This window comes from Oncorhynchus mykiss, chromosome 1, assembly GCF_057628025.1.
Source record: "Oncorhynchus mykiss isolate SJ-2025 chromosome 1, ASM5762802v1, whole genome shotgun sequence".
In the NCBI taxonomy this organism is placed as follows: domain Eukaryota; kingdom Metazoa; phylum Chordata; class Actinopteri; order Salmoniformes; family Salmonidae; genus Oncorhynchus; species Oncorhynchus mykiss.
The window spans coordinates 48,297,015-48,316,695 of NC_143022.1; the positions used below are offsets into that span (position 1 = coordinate 48,297,015).

General features: G+C 41.5%; 2 protein-coding genes across 32 annotated transcripts in view; one reads left to right on the plus strand and one right to left on the minus strand.

Moving 5' to 3' along the window:
- Nucleotides 1–14,405, plus strand: part of LOC110524008 (neuron navigator 2) — a 158,825-nt gene extending 144,420 nt beyond the window's left edge. For 17 of the 31 annotated variants that reach the window (XM_036978712.2, XM_090232915.1, XM_090232919.1 and 14 more), the window contains 13 exons: nt 2,717–2,797; nt 3,254–3,407; nt 3,643–3,793; nt 3,944–4,041; nt 4,166–4,261; nt 4,390–4,558; nt 4,752–4,987; nt 9,283–9,437; nt 9,595–9,666; nt 9,899–10,095; nt 10,339–10,457; nt 12,014–12,217; nt 12,504–14,405. In XM_036978712.2, coding sequence (XP_036834607.2) covers nt 2,717–2,797; nt 3,254–3,407; nt 3,643–3,793; nt 3,944–4,041; nt 4,166–4,261; nt 4,390–4,558; nt 4,752–4,987; nt 9,283–9,437; nt 9,595–9,666; nt 9,899–10,095; nt 10,339–10,457; nt 12,014–12,217; nt 12,504–12,638 — 1,867 coding nt within the window. In that variant the 3' untranslated portion in view covers nt 12,639–14,405. The remainder of the gene's footprint in view (nt 1–2,716; nt 2,798–3,253; nt 3,408–3,642; nt 3,794–3,943; nt 4,042–4,165; nt 4,262–4,389; nt 4,559–4,751; nt 4,988–9,282; nt 9,438–9,594; nt 9,667–9,898; nt 10,096–10,338; nt 10,458–12,013; nt 12,218–12,503) is intronic. The other 14 variants (XM_090232955.1, XM_090232961.1, XM_036978741.2 and 11 more) reach the window with 1 other exon arrangement.
- Nucleotides 14,406–14,987: 582 nt separating this feature from the next.
- Nucleotides 14,988–19,055, minus strand: LOC110524015 (homeobox protein DBX1-B). Its single transcript, XM_021603297.3, has 4 exons — nt 18,580–19,055; nt 18,296–18,400; nt 15,915–16,117; nt 14,988–15,746 (listed from the first exon to the last, which is right to left on the minus strand). Exons 1-4 carry the CDS (start codon nt 18,944–18,946, stop codon nt 15,438–15,440), a joined length of 984 nt encoding a protein of 327 aa, XP_021458972.3. The 5' UTR covers nt 18,947–19,055; the 3' UTR covers nt 14,988–15,437.
- Nucleotides 19,056–19,681: the final 626 nt, after the last annotated feature.

Here is a 19,681-nt window from a genome sequence, read left to right on the forward strand (position 1 = left end):
TAAAGGGTTACAAAAGTATCTCTAAAAGCCTTGATGTTCATCAGTCCACGGTAAGACAAGTTGTCTATAAATGGAGAAAGTTCAGCACTGTTGCTAATCTCCCTAGGAGTGACTGTCCTGCAAAGATGACTGCAAGAGCACAGCGCAGAATACTCAATAACGTTAAGAAGAATCCTAGTGTCAGCTAAAGACTTACAGAAATCTCTGGAACATGCTAACATCTCTGTTGATGAGTCTACGATACGTAAAACACTAAACAAGAATGGTGTTCATGGGAGGACACCACGGAAGAAGCCACTGCTGTCCAAAAAAACATTGCTGCATTTCTGAAGTTTACCAAAGTGCACCTGGATGTTCCACAGTGCTACTGGCAAAATATTCTCTGGACAGATGAAACTACAGTTGAGTTGTTTGGAAGGAACACACAACACCGTGTGGAGAAAAAAGGCACAGCACACCAACATCAAAACCTCATCCCAACTGTAATGTATTGTGGAGGGAGCATCATGGTTTGGGGCTGCTTTGCTGCCTCAGGGCCTGGATAGCTTGCTATCACCGAAAAAGTCATTCCCAAGTGTCTTTGTCCGCCAATTGAAGCTCAACAGAAGTTGGGTGATGCAACAGGACAACGACCCAAAACACAGTAGTAAATCAACAACAGAATGGCTTCAACAGAAGAAAATATGCCTTCTGGAGAGTCCTGACCTCAACCCGATTGAGATGCTGTGGCATGACCTCAATAGAGCAGATTACACCAGACATCCAAAGAATATTGCTGAACTGAAACAGTTTTGTAAAGAGGAATGGTCCAAAATTCCTCCTGGCCGTTGTGCATGTCTGATCCACAAATACAGAACATGTTTGGTTGAGGTTATTGCTGCCAAAGGAGGGTCAACCAGTTATTAAATCCAAGGGTTCACATACTTTTCCCACCCTGCACTATGAATGTTTACAATAAAAACACAAGTGTGTTATTAGTTTAAGCAGACTGTGTTAGTCTGTTGTTGTGACCTAGATGCAGATCAGATCAAATGTTATGACAAATTTGTGCAGAAATACAGGTATTTCCAAAGGGTTCTTCTTGCCACTGTATATATACAGTACCAGTCAAAAGTTTGGACACACCTTCTCATTCAAGGGAAGACATCAAAACTATGAAATAACACACATGGAATCATGTAGTAACCAAAAAAAGGGTTCAACAAATCAAAATATATTTGAGATTCTTCAAAGTTGCCTTGATGTTGCCTTGATGTTCTTCAAAGTTGCCCACACACTTGGCATTCTCTCAACCAGCTTCATGAGGTAGTCACCTGAAATGCATTTCAATTAACCTTGTGCCTTGTTAAAAGTTAATTTGTGGAATGTATTTCCTTCTTTGAGCCAATCAGTTGACTCAAAGAAGGAAATATTTCAAATTTCAAGAACTTTGAAAGTTTCTTCAAGTGCAGTTGCAAAAACCATCCAGCGCTATGATGAAACTGGCTCTCATGAGGACCTCCACAGGAAAGGAAGACCCAGCGTTACCTCTGCTGTAGAGGAAATATTCATTAGAGTTAACTGCACCTCAGATTGCAGCCCAAACAACAAATGCTTTACAGAGTTCAAGTAACATTCACATCTCAACATCAACTGTTCGGAGGAGACTGCATGAATCATGCCTTCATGTTCAAATTGCTGCAAAGAAACCACTACTAAAGGACACCAATAAGAAGAAGAGACTTGCTTGGGCCAAGAAACACGAGCAATGGACATTAGACCGGTAGAAATCTGTCCTTTGGTTTAATGAGTCCACATTTTAGATTTTAGATTCCAACTGCCGTGTCTTTGTGATACCCAGAGTAGGTAAACAGATGATCTCTTCAGGTGTGGTTCCAACCGTGAAGCGTGGAGGAGAAGGTGTGATGGTGTGGGGGTGCTTTTCTGGTGACACTGTCAGTGATTTATTTAGAATTCAAGGCACACTTAACCAGCATGGCTCCCACAGCATTCTACAGCGATATGCCATCCCGTCTGGTTTGAGCTTAGTGGTACTATCATTTGTTTTTCGACAGGACAATGACCCAACACACCTCCAGGCTGTGTAAGGGCTATTTGAACAAGAAGGAGAGTGATGGAGTGCTGCATCAGATAACCTGACCTCCACAATCACCCGACCTCAACCCATTTGAGAGGGTTTGGGATGAGTTGGACCGCAGAGTGAAGGAAAAGCAGCCAACAAGTGCTCAGCATATGTGGGAACTCCTTCAAGACTGTTGGAAAGCATTCCCCATGAAGCTGGTTGAGAGAATGCCAAGAGTGTGCAAAGCTGTCATCAAGGCAAAGGGTGGCTACTTTGAAGAATCTCAAATATAAAATATATTTTGATTTGTTTAACTCTTTTTTTGGTTACTTCATGATTCTACACATGTTCTTTCATAGTGTTGATGTCTTCACTATTATTCTACAAATAAAGAAAAACCTTGAATGAGTAGGTGTGTCCAAACTTTTGACTGGTACTGTGTGTGTGTGTGTGTGTGTGTGTGTGTGTGTGTGTGTGTGTGTGTGTGTGTGTGTGTGTGTGTATATACACTGTATATCCCAGTACCCCAAGCTTTGTATGTATGTGTATGTTATCATTAGAGACTGCATGGCCTCATTGTTTTAGTCAATAGTTGGATGTTTGTATTGAAGCTGTTCTTCTCTTGTCCGTCTGTTTGTCTGTGTGTGTCTCTAGTCCATTTCTCTCTCCCCTGCCTGTTAGTGGGCGTGCCTGGGGCGGTATCACTGGGGTGTTGAGGACTGGTTCTCTCGCTCGGTAATAGAGTATGAAAAATGTCTGAATAACCCACATTCACTTTATGAGCAATTCTGATGATGGCTAATCCTAACAAATGTCCTTGATGCACCAAATTATTATTTAACCAATTAATATCGACTCGATCACTCATGCCATGTTGTGCCATTGCAACTGGAATTCTGAGCCAATCACACACATCCTTCACAGGACCTTGATCTTGTCCTGTTTACAATTGCCTGAACCCCTATCTATCTATCGCACAGTGATTCAGTGCCTCTGGATTAACTTGGAATAAGCGACAATAATTTTTTGCAGTGACAAACCAATCATTTGTACAGCATGTTACTGAGTTAAAAAAAAAAAATCTTTGTAAGAAAATTATAATTGTGCTCCATGAGGTTTCTCGGGGATGTGCTCTTGAGGACTAGCATTCTGTTTATCCCTGAACTGACCAGACATCTGTCTCGTGTGCAGGATCTCAGAGTGCACAGACAGCGAGGCGGAGACGGTGATGGCGCTCCGCAGCGAGCTCCGAGACAAGGAGATGAAGCTGACTGACATACGCCTGGAGGCCCTCAGCTCCGCCCACCAGCTGGACCAGCTCAGGGAGTCCATGAACCGCATGCAGGTGAGGGTGTCTGAAACAGGACCACATGTGACCATTGATATGACATGATGAGGGCCTGGAGGTTTCCCTGACCTAGTGACCTGGCATTTTCCTGGTCAAGGTTTGCATGGTCAGGGGGAAACTCCTCACCCTAGCAATGACCACGCAAACATTGGCCATCACAAAGCATGCCAAATACAAAGTCGTACGATGCTGTGAGCTGTGTGTGACCTGGTGTTTTGTAACCTGTCCGCAGGGCGAGATAGAGAGGCTGAAGACCGAGAACGATTGTCTGAAGATGGAGAGTCAGGGCAGCTGCAGCAGAGCAGCCTCACAGGCCTCAGTGGCCTCACCCTCAGTGGGCCAGTCACAGCATAGCCTCGCTCTAACAGAGTCCACCAGCCTCGGTAAGAGAGAGTGTGTGAGTGAGCGAGCGTGCGTGCATGCGATCGCGCCTGTGTTAGTCTTTGTGCGTGAGCACGTGCATTCACCTGTCCGTGTGTGTGTGTTTGTAGTCCTGTCTGCTGTAGCTAATATCTATGTCCCTGTCTCTGTAGACATGTTGTTGGAGGACAACGGGGACGGTAGCTCACGGAAAGAAGGACGACACGTCAAGGTGGTTGTAACTCTAGATGAGGATGCCAAGTGGAAAGAGGTACGAAACTTCTAACACTTCCAACCCACCAGAAATTACAATGGCTACCAAAAAAATGTATGCCTTTCAACTTATTTGTCCTTAATATCAGATCTTATGATAAATTCGTCCTCATATTTTATAGGAGCGTAGACCTCGCCATTTCCTGATTGGTTGCATTGGTGTCAGTGGGAAAACCAAATGGGATGTGCTGGATGGGGTGGTCAGACGTCTCTTTAAGGTAAATCAACAGACACTAAAAACTCAGCCTGTTATAGGAGTGACTAGAGTGACACTTGTATCTGACATGTGATTGGTTGGTGGTCCATTGCCCTGTATCTGATGTTTGATTGGTCCCTGGTCCTGCAGGAGTACATTATCCACGTGGACCCAGTGAGCCAGCTGGGTCTAAACTCAGACAGTGTCCTGGGCTATAGCATCGGGGACATCCATCGCACACGTGGGACTGACACCCCTGAACTTCTGCCCTGTGGATACCTCGTTGGAGACAGTGACACCATCTCTGTCTCCCTCAAAGGTATGGGCAAGAATGGAACTCTCGGAAGTTTGGAAAATTAGAACTATACCTCTACCACTCGCGTTGTTTTTGCTAGCAGTCAATATTTAAATAAATTTGAACCCTGTAATTCAAAGCGGTCTGGATCAGTCAATAACAACACCAGTGAACCTATACTTTAATATATGTGTCCTCTGCTGCCCCCTGCCTGCAGGTGTGTGTGAGCACAGCCAAGACGACTTGGTGTTTGAGACGCTGATCCCCAAACCCCTGCTGCAGCGCTACGTGTCCCAGCTCCATGAGCACCGTCGGATCATCCTGTCTGGCCCCAGTGGCACCGGGAAGAGTTTCCTGGCCAGCCGATTGGCCGAACACATAGTGCTGAGGGAAGGGAGAGAGGTCACCGACGGGACCATTGCCACGTTCAACGTAGACCACAAGTCCAGCAAGGTCTGTCAAACACTATCATGATTAATATGTTGAATGTAGGGATACTTTCTGTATGATAGTGGAGGTGCCAAAATGTAACCGATATGGAAATATATGATAGAGGAGATTCACAAATGGAAATGCTTATTCCCCTTACATTTGCAAATTGGAACTGTTGGAGGATACAGTAATTGGAAAAGAGTGTTGCCAGGTGACATATGACGTAGATAGATCAACGTAGATCAACGATCAGTGGAGCGAGGTTCGCCATCACTGCTATTTACTTTTTTTGCTTTTGTAGTAATACTCTACTTCTTACTAAAATGTCTAACGTTTACAAACCCAGCAGGTTTGGTCTGCTCCAGTTGTAATAGGTTTATACATTGTGCGTGGCTTTTAAACTGTATTTTTGATAACATAGGTACATATATAAACCATGGTATAGAAGGATGTACAGTGGCTTGCGAATGTATTCACCCCCTTGGCATTTTTCCTATTTTGTTGCCTTACAACCTGGAATTAAAATGGATTTGTTGGGGGGGTTGTATCATTTGATTTACACAACATGCGTACTACTTTGAAGATGAACATTTTTTTTATTGTAAAACTAACAAGAAATAAGACAAAAAAACAGAACTTGAGGGTACATAACTATTCACAACCTAAGTCAATACTTTGTAGAGCCACCTTTTGCAGCAATTACAGTCTCTTGGGGTGTGCCACTATAAGCTTGGCACATCTAGCCACTGGGATTTTTGCCCATTCTTCAAGGCAAAACTGCTACAGCTCCTTTAAGTTGGATGTGTTCTGCTGGTGTACAGCAATCTTTAAGTCATACCACAGATTTTCAATTGGATTGAGGTCTGGGCTTTGACTAGGCCATTCTAAGCCATTTAAATGTTTCTCCTTAAACCACTAGAGTATTGCTTTAGCGTTATGCTTAGGGTCATTGTCCTGTTGGAAGGTGAACATCCTGAGATCCATCCTGACGCTGAGATTCAGTATCTTAGACCACTGTGCCACTCGGGAGTTAGCCTGCGGGTGATATATTTTTTCACTTAGCTAGTTATACCGTCTGTAAAGTTGGCTAGCTAGCTAGGTATCACGTTTCAGGTAAGATCCAGATGCAGACAGTGTCGAAGTAACAAAAGTTTATTACTAATACAGGGGCAGGTAAAATGACAGGTCAGAGGCAGGCAGAGGTCAGTAATCCAGATAGGGTTCAAAAGGTCCAGAACGGCAGGCAGGCTCAAGGTCGGGGCAGGCAGAAACGTCAAAACCGGGAAAAACTCTAAAACAGGAACTAGAACAGACAGGAGCAAGGGGGAAACCGCTGGTGGGTTTCACGAAACAAAATGAACTGGCAACAGACAATCGGAGAACACAGGTATAAATACGCTGGGGATAAATGGGGAAGATGGGTGACAACTGGAGGGAGGTGGAGACAAGCACAAAGACAGGTGAAACAGATCAGGGTGTGACACTAGATAACATTACATTAGAGGCTCATTTGGGTTAACTTTAGCCTGCACACTAACACGAAGTTACTGTAGCAAGCTAGCTAGCTAATAATATATTGTTTTTGATCATTTTCTAAATGTATGTATCTTGTAAATATAAATATGTTCTCCCACTACCTCCATTTTCTGGGTCCTAAGAAAAACGAAATAATGAGAAATCTTCCCAAGGTTTTTGGTGGTAGCAAAATGCAGCCAGCTAGTGATGGGATGATTGATACCGGAGCTCTGATGCCATTTTCAAAGCATACTGATTCGACACAACATATCAATGCTTGTATCAAAGCAAAGATTATGGATTTCCTGACAAGATACGTCTCTAACAATGGAAGCCCTTGTCTGCAAAGCGGCACTGTGGGCTGTTTAGCTCCTGCCTGTCCTTTCTTTGGATTGGTGGATACATCTCATTATTGTAATCCCGTCAACCGTCTGTATTCAATAGAGAGAGATGCTATGCTACTAGCCTCATGTCATGAATATGCAGAGACAACTCCGATATTTTCTCACAGTTGCCGGGATGTCAGGTGTCCAACTTATGTCGTTACTCGTAACAACTTCAGCATTACGAAACTTCTTTTCCACAAATAAACCTCATGTAGCAAATAGGCCATACATTTTTTTTTACCTGATGGAGGGAGACAGATTTTCCGCCGAGTTGGGCCTCTCTTCCTCTCTGATCAAAGTAACAATACCACGTGATAATGACATTCAAAGCTTTGGACGTCACACTATCATCAGACAGGTGTTGGAACTCGTAACCGAGTGCACCAACCTCTGCTGAAAGCTTTCGGTTTTTTAACTAGATATTTCACCTTCTTAGCCAACCTGGTCTCAAATTCGCGACACTCCATTTAGTATGATATGTTACGTTTGGAATGGCTAAATAAGACAGATGGTTACTTAAGTCAAAAATGAAAGAAGTGTGGTCGATCGGGGTTAATGAGCTGGCGTTATTCCAGAGTTTTGTGAGTTCGAATCTCATCACAGACAGATTTAGCATTTTATCTACATAGCAACTTACTACTTTTTATCTACTTTAAAACTACTTACCATGTTAGCTAACCCTTCCCCTAACCTTAACCCTCTAACCTAATGCCTAAACTTAAACTTAATGCAACCCTAACCCCTAGCCTAGCTAACGTTAGTGAACTAGCTAATGTTAGTCACTAGAATCCGTAATATATCATACATTTAGCAAATTCGTAAACATATTATACGTTCTGTAAATGTGTAACATATAATACTCATTGTAATTCGTAACATTTACAAATGGGTGAGGGACATCCAAAAATGAATACATTTCATATGAAACGTAACATATCATGCTCAATGATGTGTCTCGGAATTACGTACAGAATCATGTGAAATGCTCTGAGGTCAAATCGCAACATCAGGTGGAAAGATAGCTCAGGGCCTAGAGCCAAATGTCAGAGGAATCTATCCTGAAATCATAGCACACTTTTATAGAATCTTGACAGGATCGATTTAGATTTTATTTTTTTCTTAAACAGTGATTGTAAATGAAACCTCTCTAGTAGTTGTTATTGGTAATCATCAATTTATCGATCCAAAGTTTTTTTTATCACTAATCACTAATGTGATTAGCATAAGGTTGTAAGTTACAAGGACATTTCCCAGGACATAGACATATCTGAAATGGGCAGAAAATTTCAATGATTGTTAATCTAACTGCACTGTCCCATTTACAGTAGCTATAAAAGAATACCATGCTATTCTTTGAGGACAGTGCACAGTTATGAACTTGAAACTGTATTAATAAACCAATTAGGCACGTTTGGGCAGACTTGAAACAACATTTTGAACAGAAATGCAATGATTCATTGGATCAGTCTAACACTTTGCAAATACACTGCTACCATTTAGTGGCCAAAACCTAAACTGTGCCTAATCTGGAATAATACATTGTGGCCTTTTTCTTGCATTTCAAAAATAATGAAAAAAACATGTTTTTCCTTTGTATTATCTTTTACCAAATCTAATGTGTTATATTCTCCTACATTAATTTCAAATTCCCACAAACTTCAAAGGGGTTCCTTTCAAATGTTATCAAGAATATGCATATCCTTGCTTCAGGTCCTGACCTACAGGCAGTTAGATTTGGGTATGTCATTTTAGGCGAAAATTGAAAAAAAGGGTCCGATCCTTAAGAGGCTAGCTAGCCGTACACCGGTAGACAGTGTCGTTCACCCCTGCCTTTCAGGCAATGTTTTCCAGCAGTTCTGTTAACGACGACGAGAACAGCTGTTCGGCAGGTGGGAGAAAAGGACACTGTGTGCTAGCTTAGCCAGCTAATCCGAAGGAGGACTTTGGTACACAGCAGGCGGGAGCCGGGGGCGACACTGTGTGCTATCTAACTAGTAAGAGTTCATGCAGGAACCAATGGGATACTCGAGGAGAGGTGTTCTTGCAGATGCAGGAATGCCCACATGCAGGAACACCCCAAATTGCAGGCTGCAGTTGCACACTATTGGAATTTCATGAAAGCCCCAAAGGGTTCACTAAGCCTCGGTTTCCCATCACTACAGCCAGCCATGTGAAAGATTGGAGGACACATAGGCACCAAAGTTCCAGCAGACTGACTCTGGTCTTCCAACATGGAGCCTGGTGTGGTTGCTCGGTGATTTGTGACGCACCTGCAACCCCTCTATAGATGAAATGCTTGATATGTCATTAGTAATGTACTGTGGTATTTTAGAGGCTGTATGGGGAATCATTTTGTGGTTCATGTGGAAATGATTAACTGTACTGTCTTTGTCAACTCTTCTCTCTGGTGTCCAGGAGCTGCGTCAGTACCTGTCTAACCTGGCTGACCATTGCAACAGTACGAGTCATGGGGTGGACATGCCCCTGGTGGTAGTACTGGACAACCTGCACAACGTCAGCTCTCTAGGAGAGGTCTTCAATGGCCTGCTCAGCTGCAAGCACCACCGATGGTCAGTACACACACACACACACACACACACAGAGACACACAGACACACACACAGGCGCACACACACACACAGGCTCGCATGCACACAGGTGCACACACTCACACAGTGTTTATTTGCTTGTTCTTAATCTGAAATGTATTGCCTTGTTTGTTCCCAGTCCTTATATCATTGGAACAATGAACCAGGCTACATCATCCACTCCCAACCTGCAGCTTCATCATAACTTCAGGTACATCATATCTATAATGTGTTACTGTCTTTTTTACAGTTACAAGATAATGTTATTTGATGTCATCTCTATTCTGAAATGTAAAATGTAATTGCTGCGTTATGTAGCCGCCACAAGAGGGCGGTATTTAAACAGTGATATGTCCTCTGCCTAACCCTCGTTTGAGGTCTGTTTGAACAGTAACTGATCACCCTCTCTGCTGTTGTCTGTTTCCTGTGTGTGTCCTCTCTAGGTGGGTGCTGTGTGCCAACCACACTGAGCCAGTGAAGGGCTTCCTGGGTCGGTTCCTGAGGAGGAGGCTGATGGAGACGGAGATCAGCAGCCGGCAGCGCAACACTGAGCTGGTGAGGATCATCGAGTGGGTCCCTACTGTCTGGCATCACCTCAACCGCTTCCTAGAGTCCCACAGCTCCTCGGATGTCACCATCGGTAAGATTCAAAGGAAATCACATTCATCTTCTTCTTTTCTCCTTTTGTTATTACATTATCTGGCCATGTTTTTTTACATTAGGATTTAAGAAATAGATTAATACACTATACTTGAATGAACACATACTTTTCAATTGTATATTTGAGATTTGTCAATAAAGAATATATATAAGGGACAAGATTGAAGGTTCTATGGAATGAAAGGGATGTTTTGTTGAAAATGTCTGTCTCTCTACCTCCCAGGGCCCCGCCTCTTCCTGTCTTGTCCCATGGATGTGGAGGGAATCAGAGTGTGGTTCACAGATCTGTGGAACTATTCCATCATTCCCTACATGCTGGAGGCTGTCCGAGAGGGGCTGCAGGTACAATGACATAACGTTTGAAATGTGGCATCAATTTACATTTGTAGTAGCGCTATCCCTTTTAATAATGGTTCGTAAACTAACGCACGGACACAGAGAGATACTACATAGAGTATGTACAGTGCCTTCAGAAAGTATTTACACTTTCCACATTTTGTTGTGTTACAGCCTGAATTTAAAATGGATTCAATGTAGATGTTTTTGTCATTGGTCTACACACAATACCCCATTCTGTTTTTCAAAATGCTTACAAATGAATTCAAAATTAAAAGCTGAAATGTTATCTGTAATGTCCCTCAGTTGAGCAGTGAATTTCAAACACAGATTCAACCACAAAAACCAGGGAGGTTTTCCAATCCCTCACAAAGAAGGGTACCTATTGGTAGATTTAAAAAAATTCAAGAAGACATTGAATATCCCTTTGAGCAAGGTGAAGTTATTAATTACACTTTGGATGTTGTATCAATACACCCAGGCACTACAAAGATACAGGTGTCCTTCCTAACTCAGTTGCCGGAGAGGAAGGAAACCGCTCAGGGATTTCACCATGAGGCCAATGGTGACTTTAAAACAGTTACAGAGTTTAATGGCTGTGATGGGGGAAAACGGAGGATTGATCAACAACACTGTATTTACTCCACAATACTAACCTAAATGACAGTGAAAAGAAGGAAGCCTGTACAGAATCAAATATTCCAAAACATACATCCTGTTTGCAACAAGGCTCTAAAGTGATACTGCAAAAAATGTTCCAAAGGAATTAACTTATTTTCCTGAATACAAAGGGAAAGTTTTATTTTTTTTATTTTTTTATTTTTTTTAACTTTTACCCCCTTTTTCTCCCTAATTTCGTAATATCCAATTGGTAGTTGCATTGGTTGTCCCATCACTGCAACTCCCCTACAGACTCGGGAGGAAATTCCCTACAAATCCTAGAGGAAAACCTGTTTCAGTCTACTTTCCACCAGACAATGGGAGAGGAATTCAACTTTCAGCAGGACAACAACCTAAAACACAAGGCCAAACTGGAGTTGCTTACCAAGAAGACAGTGAATGTTCCTGGGTGGCCAAGTTACAATTTTGACTTAAATTTGCTTGACAATTTATGGCAAGACCTGAAAATGGTTGTCTAGCAATGATCAACAACCAATTTGACAGAGTTAGAAGAATTTAGAAAATAATAATGGGCAAATGTTGCATAATCCACTTGTGAAAGCTCTTAGACGACTTACCCAGAAAGGCACACTGCCAAAGGTGATTCTAACATGTATTGACTCAGGTGGTTGAATACTAATCGAATCAAGATATATCACTGTTTTATTTAACATTTTTTACAAATGTTCAGATTTTTCTTCCACTTTGACATTACAGAGTAGTTTGTGCAGATTGCTGTCAAAAACTGACAATGAAATCCATTTTAATCCCACTTTGTAACACAACAAAAAGTCAAGGGGTGTGAATACTTTCTGAAGGCACTGTTTATAATAAGCTGACACACACTTACTGTTCTTAATGAAAATCACTGAGCAGTTATTATGATTCTGTCCATCCTCCAGATGTATGGGAGGAGAGCTCCTTGGGAGGATCCAGCACGGTGGGTGATGGAGAGCTACCCCTGGGCAGCCAACCCCCTGCAGCACGAATGGCCCCAGCTGCTGCAGCTCCGGCCAGAGGACGTGGGCTTCGATGGATACTCCATCTCCAAAGATGGCTGTCCCAGAAAACAGCTTCCCCAGGGATGCACAGACGGAGACCCCCTGGTACGTTGATACAAGTCTTACACCTCCTGTTAACTTTTCTGACAACCTTTAACCTAAATAGTTGGACTCTGAAATAATCAAGAAAGTATGTTTGGTATGGCATTACATAATAATCCTGAATGTGATGATGGTCTGTATGAACAAAGGTTTGACTTGATATTTGTATCCAAGAACATACTCTTTAAAAGCACCTTATTGAAAGACTATCCGCGGCTTTATGTTTAGCATGAGTGTCTCTATGTAGGCGACAAGCTATCTGACCTCTGACCTCTATACATCTCCACAGATGAACATGCTGATGAGGTTGAAGGAGGCAGCCCACTGCTCCGGCAGCACTCAGAGTTACGACAGCGACTCCAACAGCAACCAGGATCCCCATGAAGACAACATGCTGGACTCACCACGGGAGTACACACTATGAGTCTCCCTCTGTCAGCTAGTACTCACTCTGGGACACATCCTAAATGAACATACCTTTTGCGTTAATCATCCATTGATATGAGGTTCAACGTTCGGTCATGTATTTCAAGTTAGAATTTGACCTCTGCGATTTCATGTCTTTAGGCAGTCAGAGCATCTTATATACCAGTTGGAACTCACTATTTACACTGTGTACTGATACATAAGATAATAAATAGATGTACTGGGTGCAGGTAACCTGAGATGGAAATCCCAGTCAAAGTTCAATAGCCTGAATAATTTCACCTCAGTATTTCTACTGTGTTCAGTGTTTATTAGGAGTCTGTTTACAGTCACAGACAAAGACACAGCCATATAGAATGAATGACGTAGTTTATGAGACATCAAACCAGTTGCCTTGACTGTGACCTAATCTAGGCTATAGCTATGTGGTCCAAACTGAGTAGCAAAAACTGTACATACGGTCACTCCGCTTCACAGAGCTTGACTTGTGTGCATTTTCTTAGTGAAGAGACATATTTTTGGTGCTTAACTTTCAAATGATGCCTTGCTGCCTTTATTAACAACGGTGGTCACATGCATTGACAATGCCTTTGATATACTTGATTTCTATAGAGGCGGTGCAGAGTTTAGGGGCTGCTAACTTGCTCGTACTTTGATGAAAATGACTCCACATCGTTTATGTGCAGCTAGCTGGTAGCGAGAAGGTCTAGGCTTTTGTTTTGGATATCTTGAAATCAGTGATACTTTTCGGATTGTTGGTGCTCTCCTGAGGAAGATGAGAACTTTACACCTCGTGAGCGTTTCAAACAGTATCCCAAAAGCCCTTGTTTGTCTTTTCTTCAGCTCTAGACAGAGCTCCATCCCTGCATGAAATGTTCCAACACGGTGTTTCCCTGTATAGAGGCGCATTGGACATGTAGACCCACATCTGAAAGGTCTCTGGCTAGAAAAGGATCAGAGCGACTGCATGGCTTTGAGACGGAGGCTGCCGTGTCTAGTCGCTCACTCTGAAGAATTAGCACCAGTTCCATTTGCGTCCAGTGTTAATGGGATCCTCGGAGTTGCTGTATTGGAGTAACTAGGCTTTATTCCCTCATAAAATGGAGTATTCTCAGAGCAGCTTACTCTACTACGAGGTACCACTTTGGTTGCTCCCCCTCACAATGTCCACGTTATCTGTCAGTGTTGTTGCTATTCATCCCATGAGTGTTCTTAGTAACAAATTCTTTGCAACATTCATTTGGAACTTTCGACTGAAACCAAAACAGTTTACTTGTATTTTTAAGTATTGTCAAGATTTGTATTGCAGGTACATTGATCTGTGAATATTTTGCAAGGTAGAAATGTTCACTAGCATATCTTGCTAGCATATCTTGCAAGGACAAATCAAAGTGGTCGTTTGTCTTTTCTTGGTCCCACTCAGTTAGGATGTTGGAATGACGTGAAAGGTATGCTATTGAATCTAGTGGTTGATAATTATTGAATAGTTTGAATTTTGTTTATGCACATTTTTATTTTGTAATGTGAAGATGTATATATTTGATCATGAATCCCACGTTTTCAAAAAAAATTCTGTACATCTTTTACTAAACTACAGAGTAATGTGTGTAGGCCTACAGTTAGGCTTCCTCCACAGGTTGTTCCTTTTTCTATAAGAGTGAACAACTATGAGACTGTGAGAATAAATCTGGTCACAACACGGTACTTTCCATCTTTCATATTTTTAATTCATCGAGAAATCAATAAACCAGTGTTTATTTATTAAGTTGTTTTAAATGGTTCAAGTTTTTATTTGACCTCACGTGGTTTAAAATATTGTTCAACAATGTTCAGTGTGTTGAACTCATTTCAATTGTCTCAACTCAGTAGCATTGTTGGAAATAATGTAATGGTCTGTTATTATTTAGGCTACCTATGTGACTGACGTCCTGTTGTATAGCCCTATACTGGGGTGGCAGGTAGTCTAGTGGTTAGAGTGTTGGACTAGTAACTGAAAGGTTGCAAGATCAAATCCCTGAGCTGACAAGGTACAAATCTGTCATTCTGCCCCTGAACAAGGCAGTTAACCCACTGTTTGTTCTTAGTCTGTCATTGAAAGTAAGAATTTGTTCTTAACTGACTTGCCTAGTTAAATGAAAGTACCTGTAGAAGTGTGTAAAACCTAGATGGAGAGTTTTTCATTGTCATTTCTACGGCAATAGAAGACACTGCACTCTCTCAGACACTCTTGTCTTTCTTATGAGAAGAAAAGCAGTGACAAACCTTATCAAACATTGTTTACTTGGGAATATAATGAAACTTTTTAAGTGTTATTCTGTTTGTTGTACCATTGTCAAGAAAGCAGCCGTTCTTTACATTTTAGTTTTATTTGAAAAAATACTCTCAAAGTACAACATTTAAACAAAGCATACAAATAATATATTTATTTTTAAGTTATAGATGTAACATCTACATAGATTAAAAGCAATGCATCTAATATAAGCATTTAAATCAGGTATAATCCTCTTGGTATAAAAATGGCCCTTACAAAATATGGTACAAATAGCAAAAGCTGCAAGAATACATCTAATTTACTAAGTGAATCCCTTAATAAGCACTGAAATATCTACCACAACCAATATGGCCCCTACATTTATGTATAGGGCTAGGTGAATTGGTAATATCACGGACAAATAATATACTAAAATCAAAGGATGCTTGGATCTAATTTGGGTAATAATGTATTTATATACAATATACGCAACAATATATGTGACCCAACAACTTTATACAAACACAACGTGTGTATTATTCATAATTAAGACACTGTAATCTCTTCCTCCTCTGATTCTGAGAAGTCGGAGTGCTTGCTGGAGTTGCAAGGCGAAGAGAGGTGCGACTCCACACTGTTCAAAAGTTCGCGCTCTGATGGTGAGCGGCAAAAGGCCGCGCGCGGGCTGTACGCGTCTACCTCCTCCTCGCAAGACTTCTTCCCGACGTCACTGAGGTCCGGGTGGGGGTTCATCTTAGTCGGAAGGGTTTGTTCCCGGCAACCTCCGGAGGACAACAACTCCCTCTCTTTGCAATTGCGCCATTTCATTCTTCGGTTTTGGAACCAGATTTTCACCTTGAAAAATACATTAAATATTATAAGGCTATCTAGTCATGGTTTATTCTAATAATATTATAACATGCCAGTAATCCAAATATACATACAATGAATATTTTACATTGATGTGGGTCTTATTCACTTAGGCTACTGGTTGTTTTTGTATTTTTGTTTTATTATTTTTACCTGTGAGTCTTTAAGCCCTAGTTTTGCAGCCAACTTCTTTCTGTCTGGTTTGCTGATGTATTTCTGTTTCTGAAACATTTTCTCCAGGGCTTTGCGCTGGACATCAGAGAACACTGCCCGTCGTAGCATCCCCCTCCTGGGCTTTCCTCTTGCAGCCAGCGGCCATGAAAATGTACCGGGGATAGGAACCACTGAAGAGGATGCTAAAAGAAAAAAACATACCATTAGCTTTGCGTCGTGTCATTCCAGGAAATGCACACATAGGCTAACAAAGTAAGCCTTGCTTAACAAAGTAGCCTAGCCTTCTTTTTTTCAGGGAGTGGGTGGGGGGGACAAACGTGCATAAAAGCGAATTCTTTCGTAGTCTAAAGCAAAGTCTCTCGAAGTCTATAAATATTGACGGGTTTTTTTGTTCTTAAGTTCTTAAATGCAGTCCGTCTGAATGAATTGGCACGAAGCAGCTAATTAGCACATTGCTTGGTCCCTTATAGCATTGGTATGGTAAAAAGGCAGAGTATCCCTTTCGAAAGCCCCAATGAAAGATAGAGGGGCTGATGAAGCGTGAACGGTAATTGTGTAGTAATGAACTAACTGAAAAAGACTTAGGACAGGACACTAAAGCCATATATTACTGCCACAAAATAGATTTATACTTTCAAACTAAACACAACCGCATGCCTAGATCATCTGGCCCCGGTTTCCCAATAGCGATTCCAATGGTTTACCCTCTAATAAAGTACTAGCCTAAATCACATATTTGGCACATAATTGCGCACATGTTGTTACACATCATGAAATATATTGAGGCAGATATTTACATAGCCTATGATACAGTAGCCTACAATTGGCAAAATATAACTAAGTAGATTGAACATGATATTGATTTCAAAAGTCAACTATTGGGGAAAAAAATAGGCCTATGTAGCCTACTGTTTTATATTTGAATGCAGTCCCCTCTGTTTTCATTTTAAGTCTATTTTTATCCTACGCGTGTTTGTAACAACTGCAAAGACATTGGCTAATTTGTATTTGTAGGCAACATCGTTCTGAAGTTATCGGTGGTCACAGAGAGACAGATACTGTAGGGCCTACACATCTTGATATGTTTATTGGGAATCCGCTGTATATGAAGTGACGCGAAGGGCAAAAAGCATCTAAATACGCTCTTAGCTGTTCTACATGGTCTGAGGCAGTCGGTAAATAACGAGCGTTTTCAATTGCAACTTTAGTAGGCCTATAACGATTGTTTTGGGGAAACAGCTCAGAGATTTAGGGCTCTATTCAATCTGTATCGCTGAAGCGTTACTGATTGCGCCAAATGGGCTACATTTAAAAGTAATTTCCTTTTGAGCCGACATATGCAGCTTTTACCGTGAACGCTGTCTCAGCCAACGTGAACATTGCCATTACATTTCAATCACGCTGTGACGCTTAACTTCTGTGATACGGATTGAATAGAGCCCTTAGCGATGTTCCTACAAAGGTTCTAACGATTAACTTAGCCTTAAAAATGCTTTTAGGAAATTGGTTCCAGGAGAATAGCCTAGTGATGGCTGGGCCCTATTTTTGTCCCATCATTGTCATTAAATCAACACAAAAAGCTAGTCATAAGGCTGAAGTTGTTTTATTGCTCTTAAAATAAGTCTTCTTAACACAGATCTGTACCTTATAGCGTAGCCATTTTAGATTATTCTTATCACCATCTTTATTGTTGACTATTCAAAAGCCAAAGGATGTGTGAATTCACTATAGCTATTCTTAATCTTGAAATATATAACACCTAGCATTGTAGCATTAGCTAGCCTGTCATTATATTTGAACTACGTTACTCCAGGATCCTGTGCCATTTACTGTTTGCTAACTTTAGATTTCTCACAACAGCACTATGCATAAACATGCATAACACTCTATGTGGTCTTGTGAGAATATTGAAATAGTGAATAGCCTCTAATGGGGAATTAGTCCATGACTGGTAAATGCCTATCAACAGCATGTTTAAGTCAAGTGTGGCTTCCCGGAGGGAGCTGACCAATTGGTCATGGTGCTGAAAGCTTTGTGAGTTATCAGTAGCTAAGTTCACTGGCTCGGTGGGAAAAAGAAGCAATGAAGAGACGCCAGCAGCTTCCTTGTGAGAGGGGATCCGCCTCAAATTTAGACCATGACAATTGCGGCTAATTTGTAGATTAGGGGGACTGATGCAAAATGTCAGCACTGCTAAATAGGGCATCAAATTGGCGAGACTGATTCCACGGCGTTCTACGGCTCCCAACCTCTGAACTAATGATTGTATTCTCCTTAGGTTCAACTAATAAAGGCAGATTGTTATTAGGTTCAACAACATCAGCTGAATACATGGGCATGACAGGGTTAAGTGGATTTACCTGGAAAATATGATGCTCTGATGAAGGGATGAAACGAACAGTCAAAATATGGCAGAGGGAAGGCTTTTGCGTGCATAGCATGATGCATTAAACGTGGAGACGATGCTGTGGTTCAAAATGAAAAAAACATTTACATTAATTGTCATTTCGTTTCGTTAAATCATGTAGACAAAATATACATAATCTCCATGCATTTGCATAAATTCAAAGCAGCTCGCCTGTTTGTAGGCTAAATTCACTCTTAACAATTTTTACATTAGCCTATACTTTCGCAATAATCTTACCGTTTCTCGTTGATGGTGCTAGGATGGCATTAACTCCAAACTTCAGATAGTTAGGGTCGTGGTTAATGGAGAGTGCGGTCTGAGGAGAACCAGTCCTTGTCTGTGCTAAAGTGGAGATGACAGCTTGGTGAGTGTGATGACTGCAGGTCAGCGTGGTGGCTCCTGATGCCAGGGGAGACACGCTGGGTGAGGGAATCGTCCGGTGGAAGTAGCTCACCGGACGACTGATCCGCAACAGGTCCTCCACCAAAAAGCTCGAGTGGGCGGGGAAAGCTGAATGCAAGGACTGGGGCAGAGAGAGAGCCGCCGGCGGTCGAAGAAGACTTGGGCATATAGCGGGAGGCGCAAGTGCATTAGGGAACATCATTGCTCTGTTTGGATGGGTAACGGAAAAGTAATTGTAAAGAGCCCTTTCTCACTGAATGAGTTTCCCCTCGCCTATAGGATCCAAGTGGAAAGACTCACAGTTCTCTTCTGGCCCTTCCCTTTAGAAGAAGGGTTTTATAGTGGACCTTTACGAAAGCCCTTTCGGAACTGACAGCCTAACAATGAAGTTCAACAAAGTTCTCGACGTGAATTTCTTTCAGGGGAAATTCAGTGCCTCCTGATTGGTCCGAATAAACAATTTATGATTGGATTAGACTTCATAAGCAAAGACTAGACAATGTCCTATAACAAAGAAAGTGTAGTCATCCGTTTTACATATACTTACCACTCTGGTATAACTTTCACTGTGATAATGGTGGCAGCACACACAAACTAATAAAAAATGTTATTTTTAAAGGACTCCAAAACAACGTTAGTCTGTGAATAGGGGGTTTATAAAAAATATATATATATTCAATTCATTTGAGCACCTAACTGAATAATGTCGTTAGTTTCGGACTTGTTAGAGGAACTAGGATAATATAGGGATTCCCTCATTTCTATTAGGATGCGTTGCAATGTGAGACAATTTACATGACCACAAAAGTTGATTGTAAAATGTCATAATTGTAAATATTATCCACATTCACTTGTTTTCAAAATATTGTTGTAGTTAGGCTATTGTTTTATTATTACGGTATTAGTAGTATTATTATGGTATAATGATTATGATGAT

Coding starts and splice junctions, on each gene's coding strand:
- LOC110524015 (XM_021603297.3), bottom strand. CDS start 18,946: ATGATGTTCCCTAATGCACTTGCGCCTCCCGCTATATGCCCAAGTCTT. Junction 18,401..18,579: donor AGCACCATCAACGAGAAACG/GTAAGATTATTG, acceptor TTTGAACCACAG/CATCGTCTCCACGTTTAATG. Junction 16,118..18,295: donor CAGAGCATCATATTTTCCAG/GTAAATCCACTT, acceptor TTTTTCTTTTAG/CATCCTCTTCAGTGGTTCCT.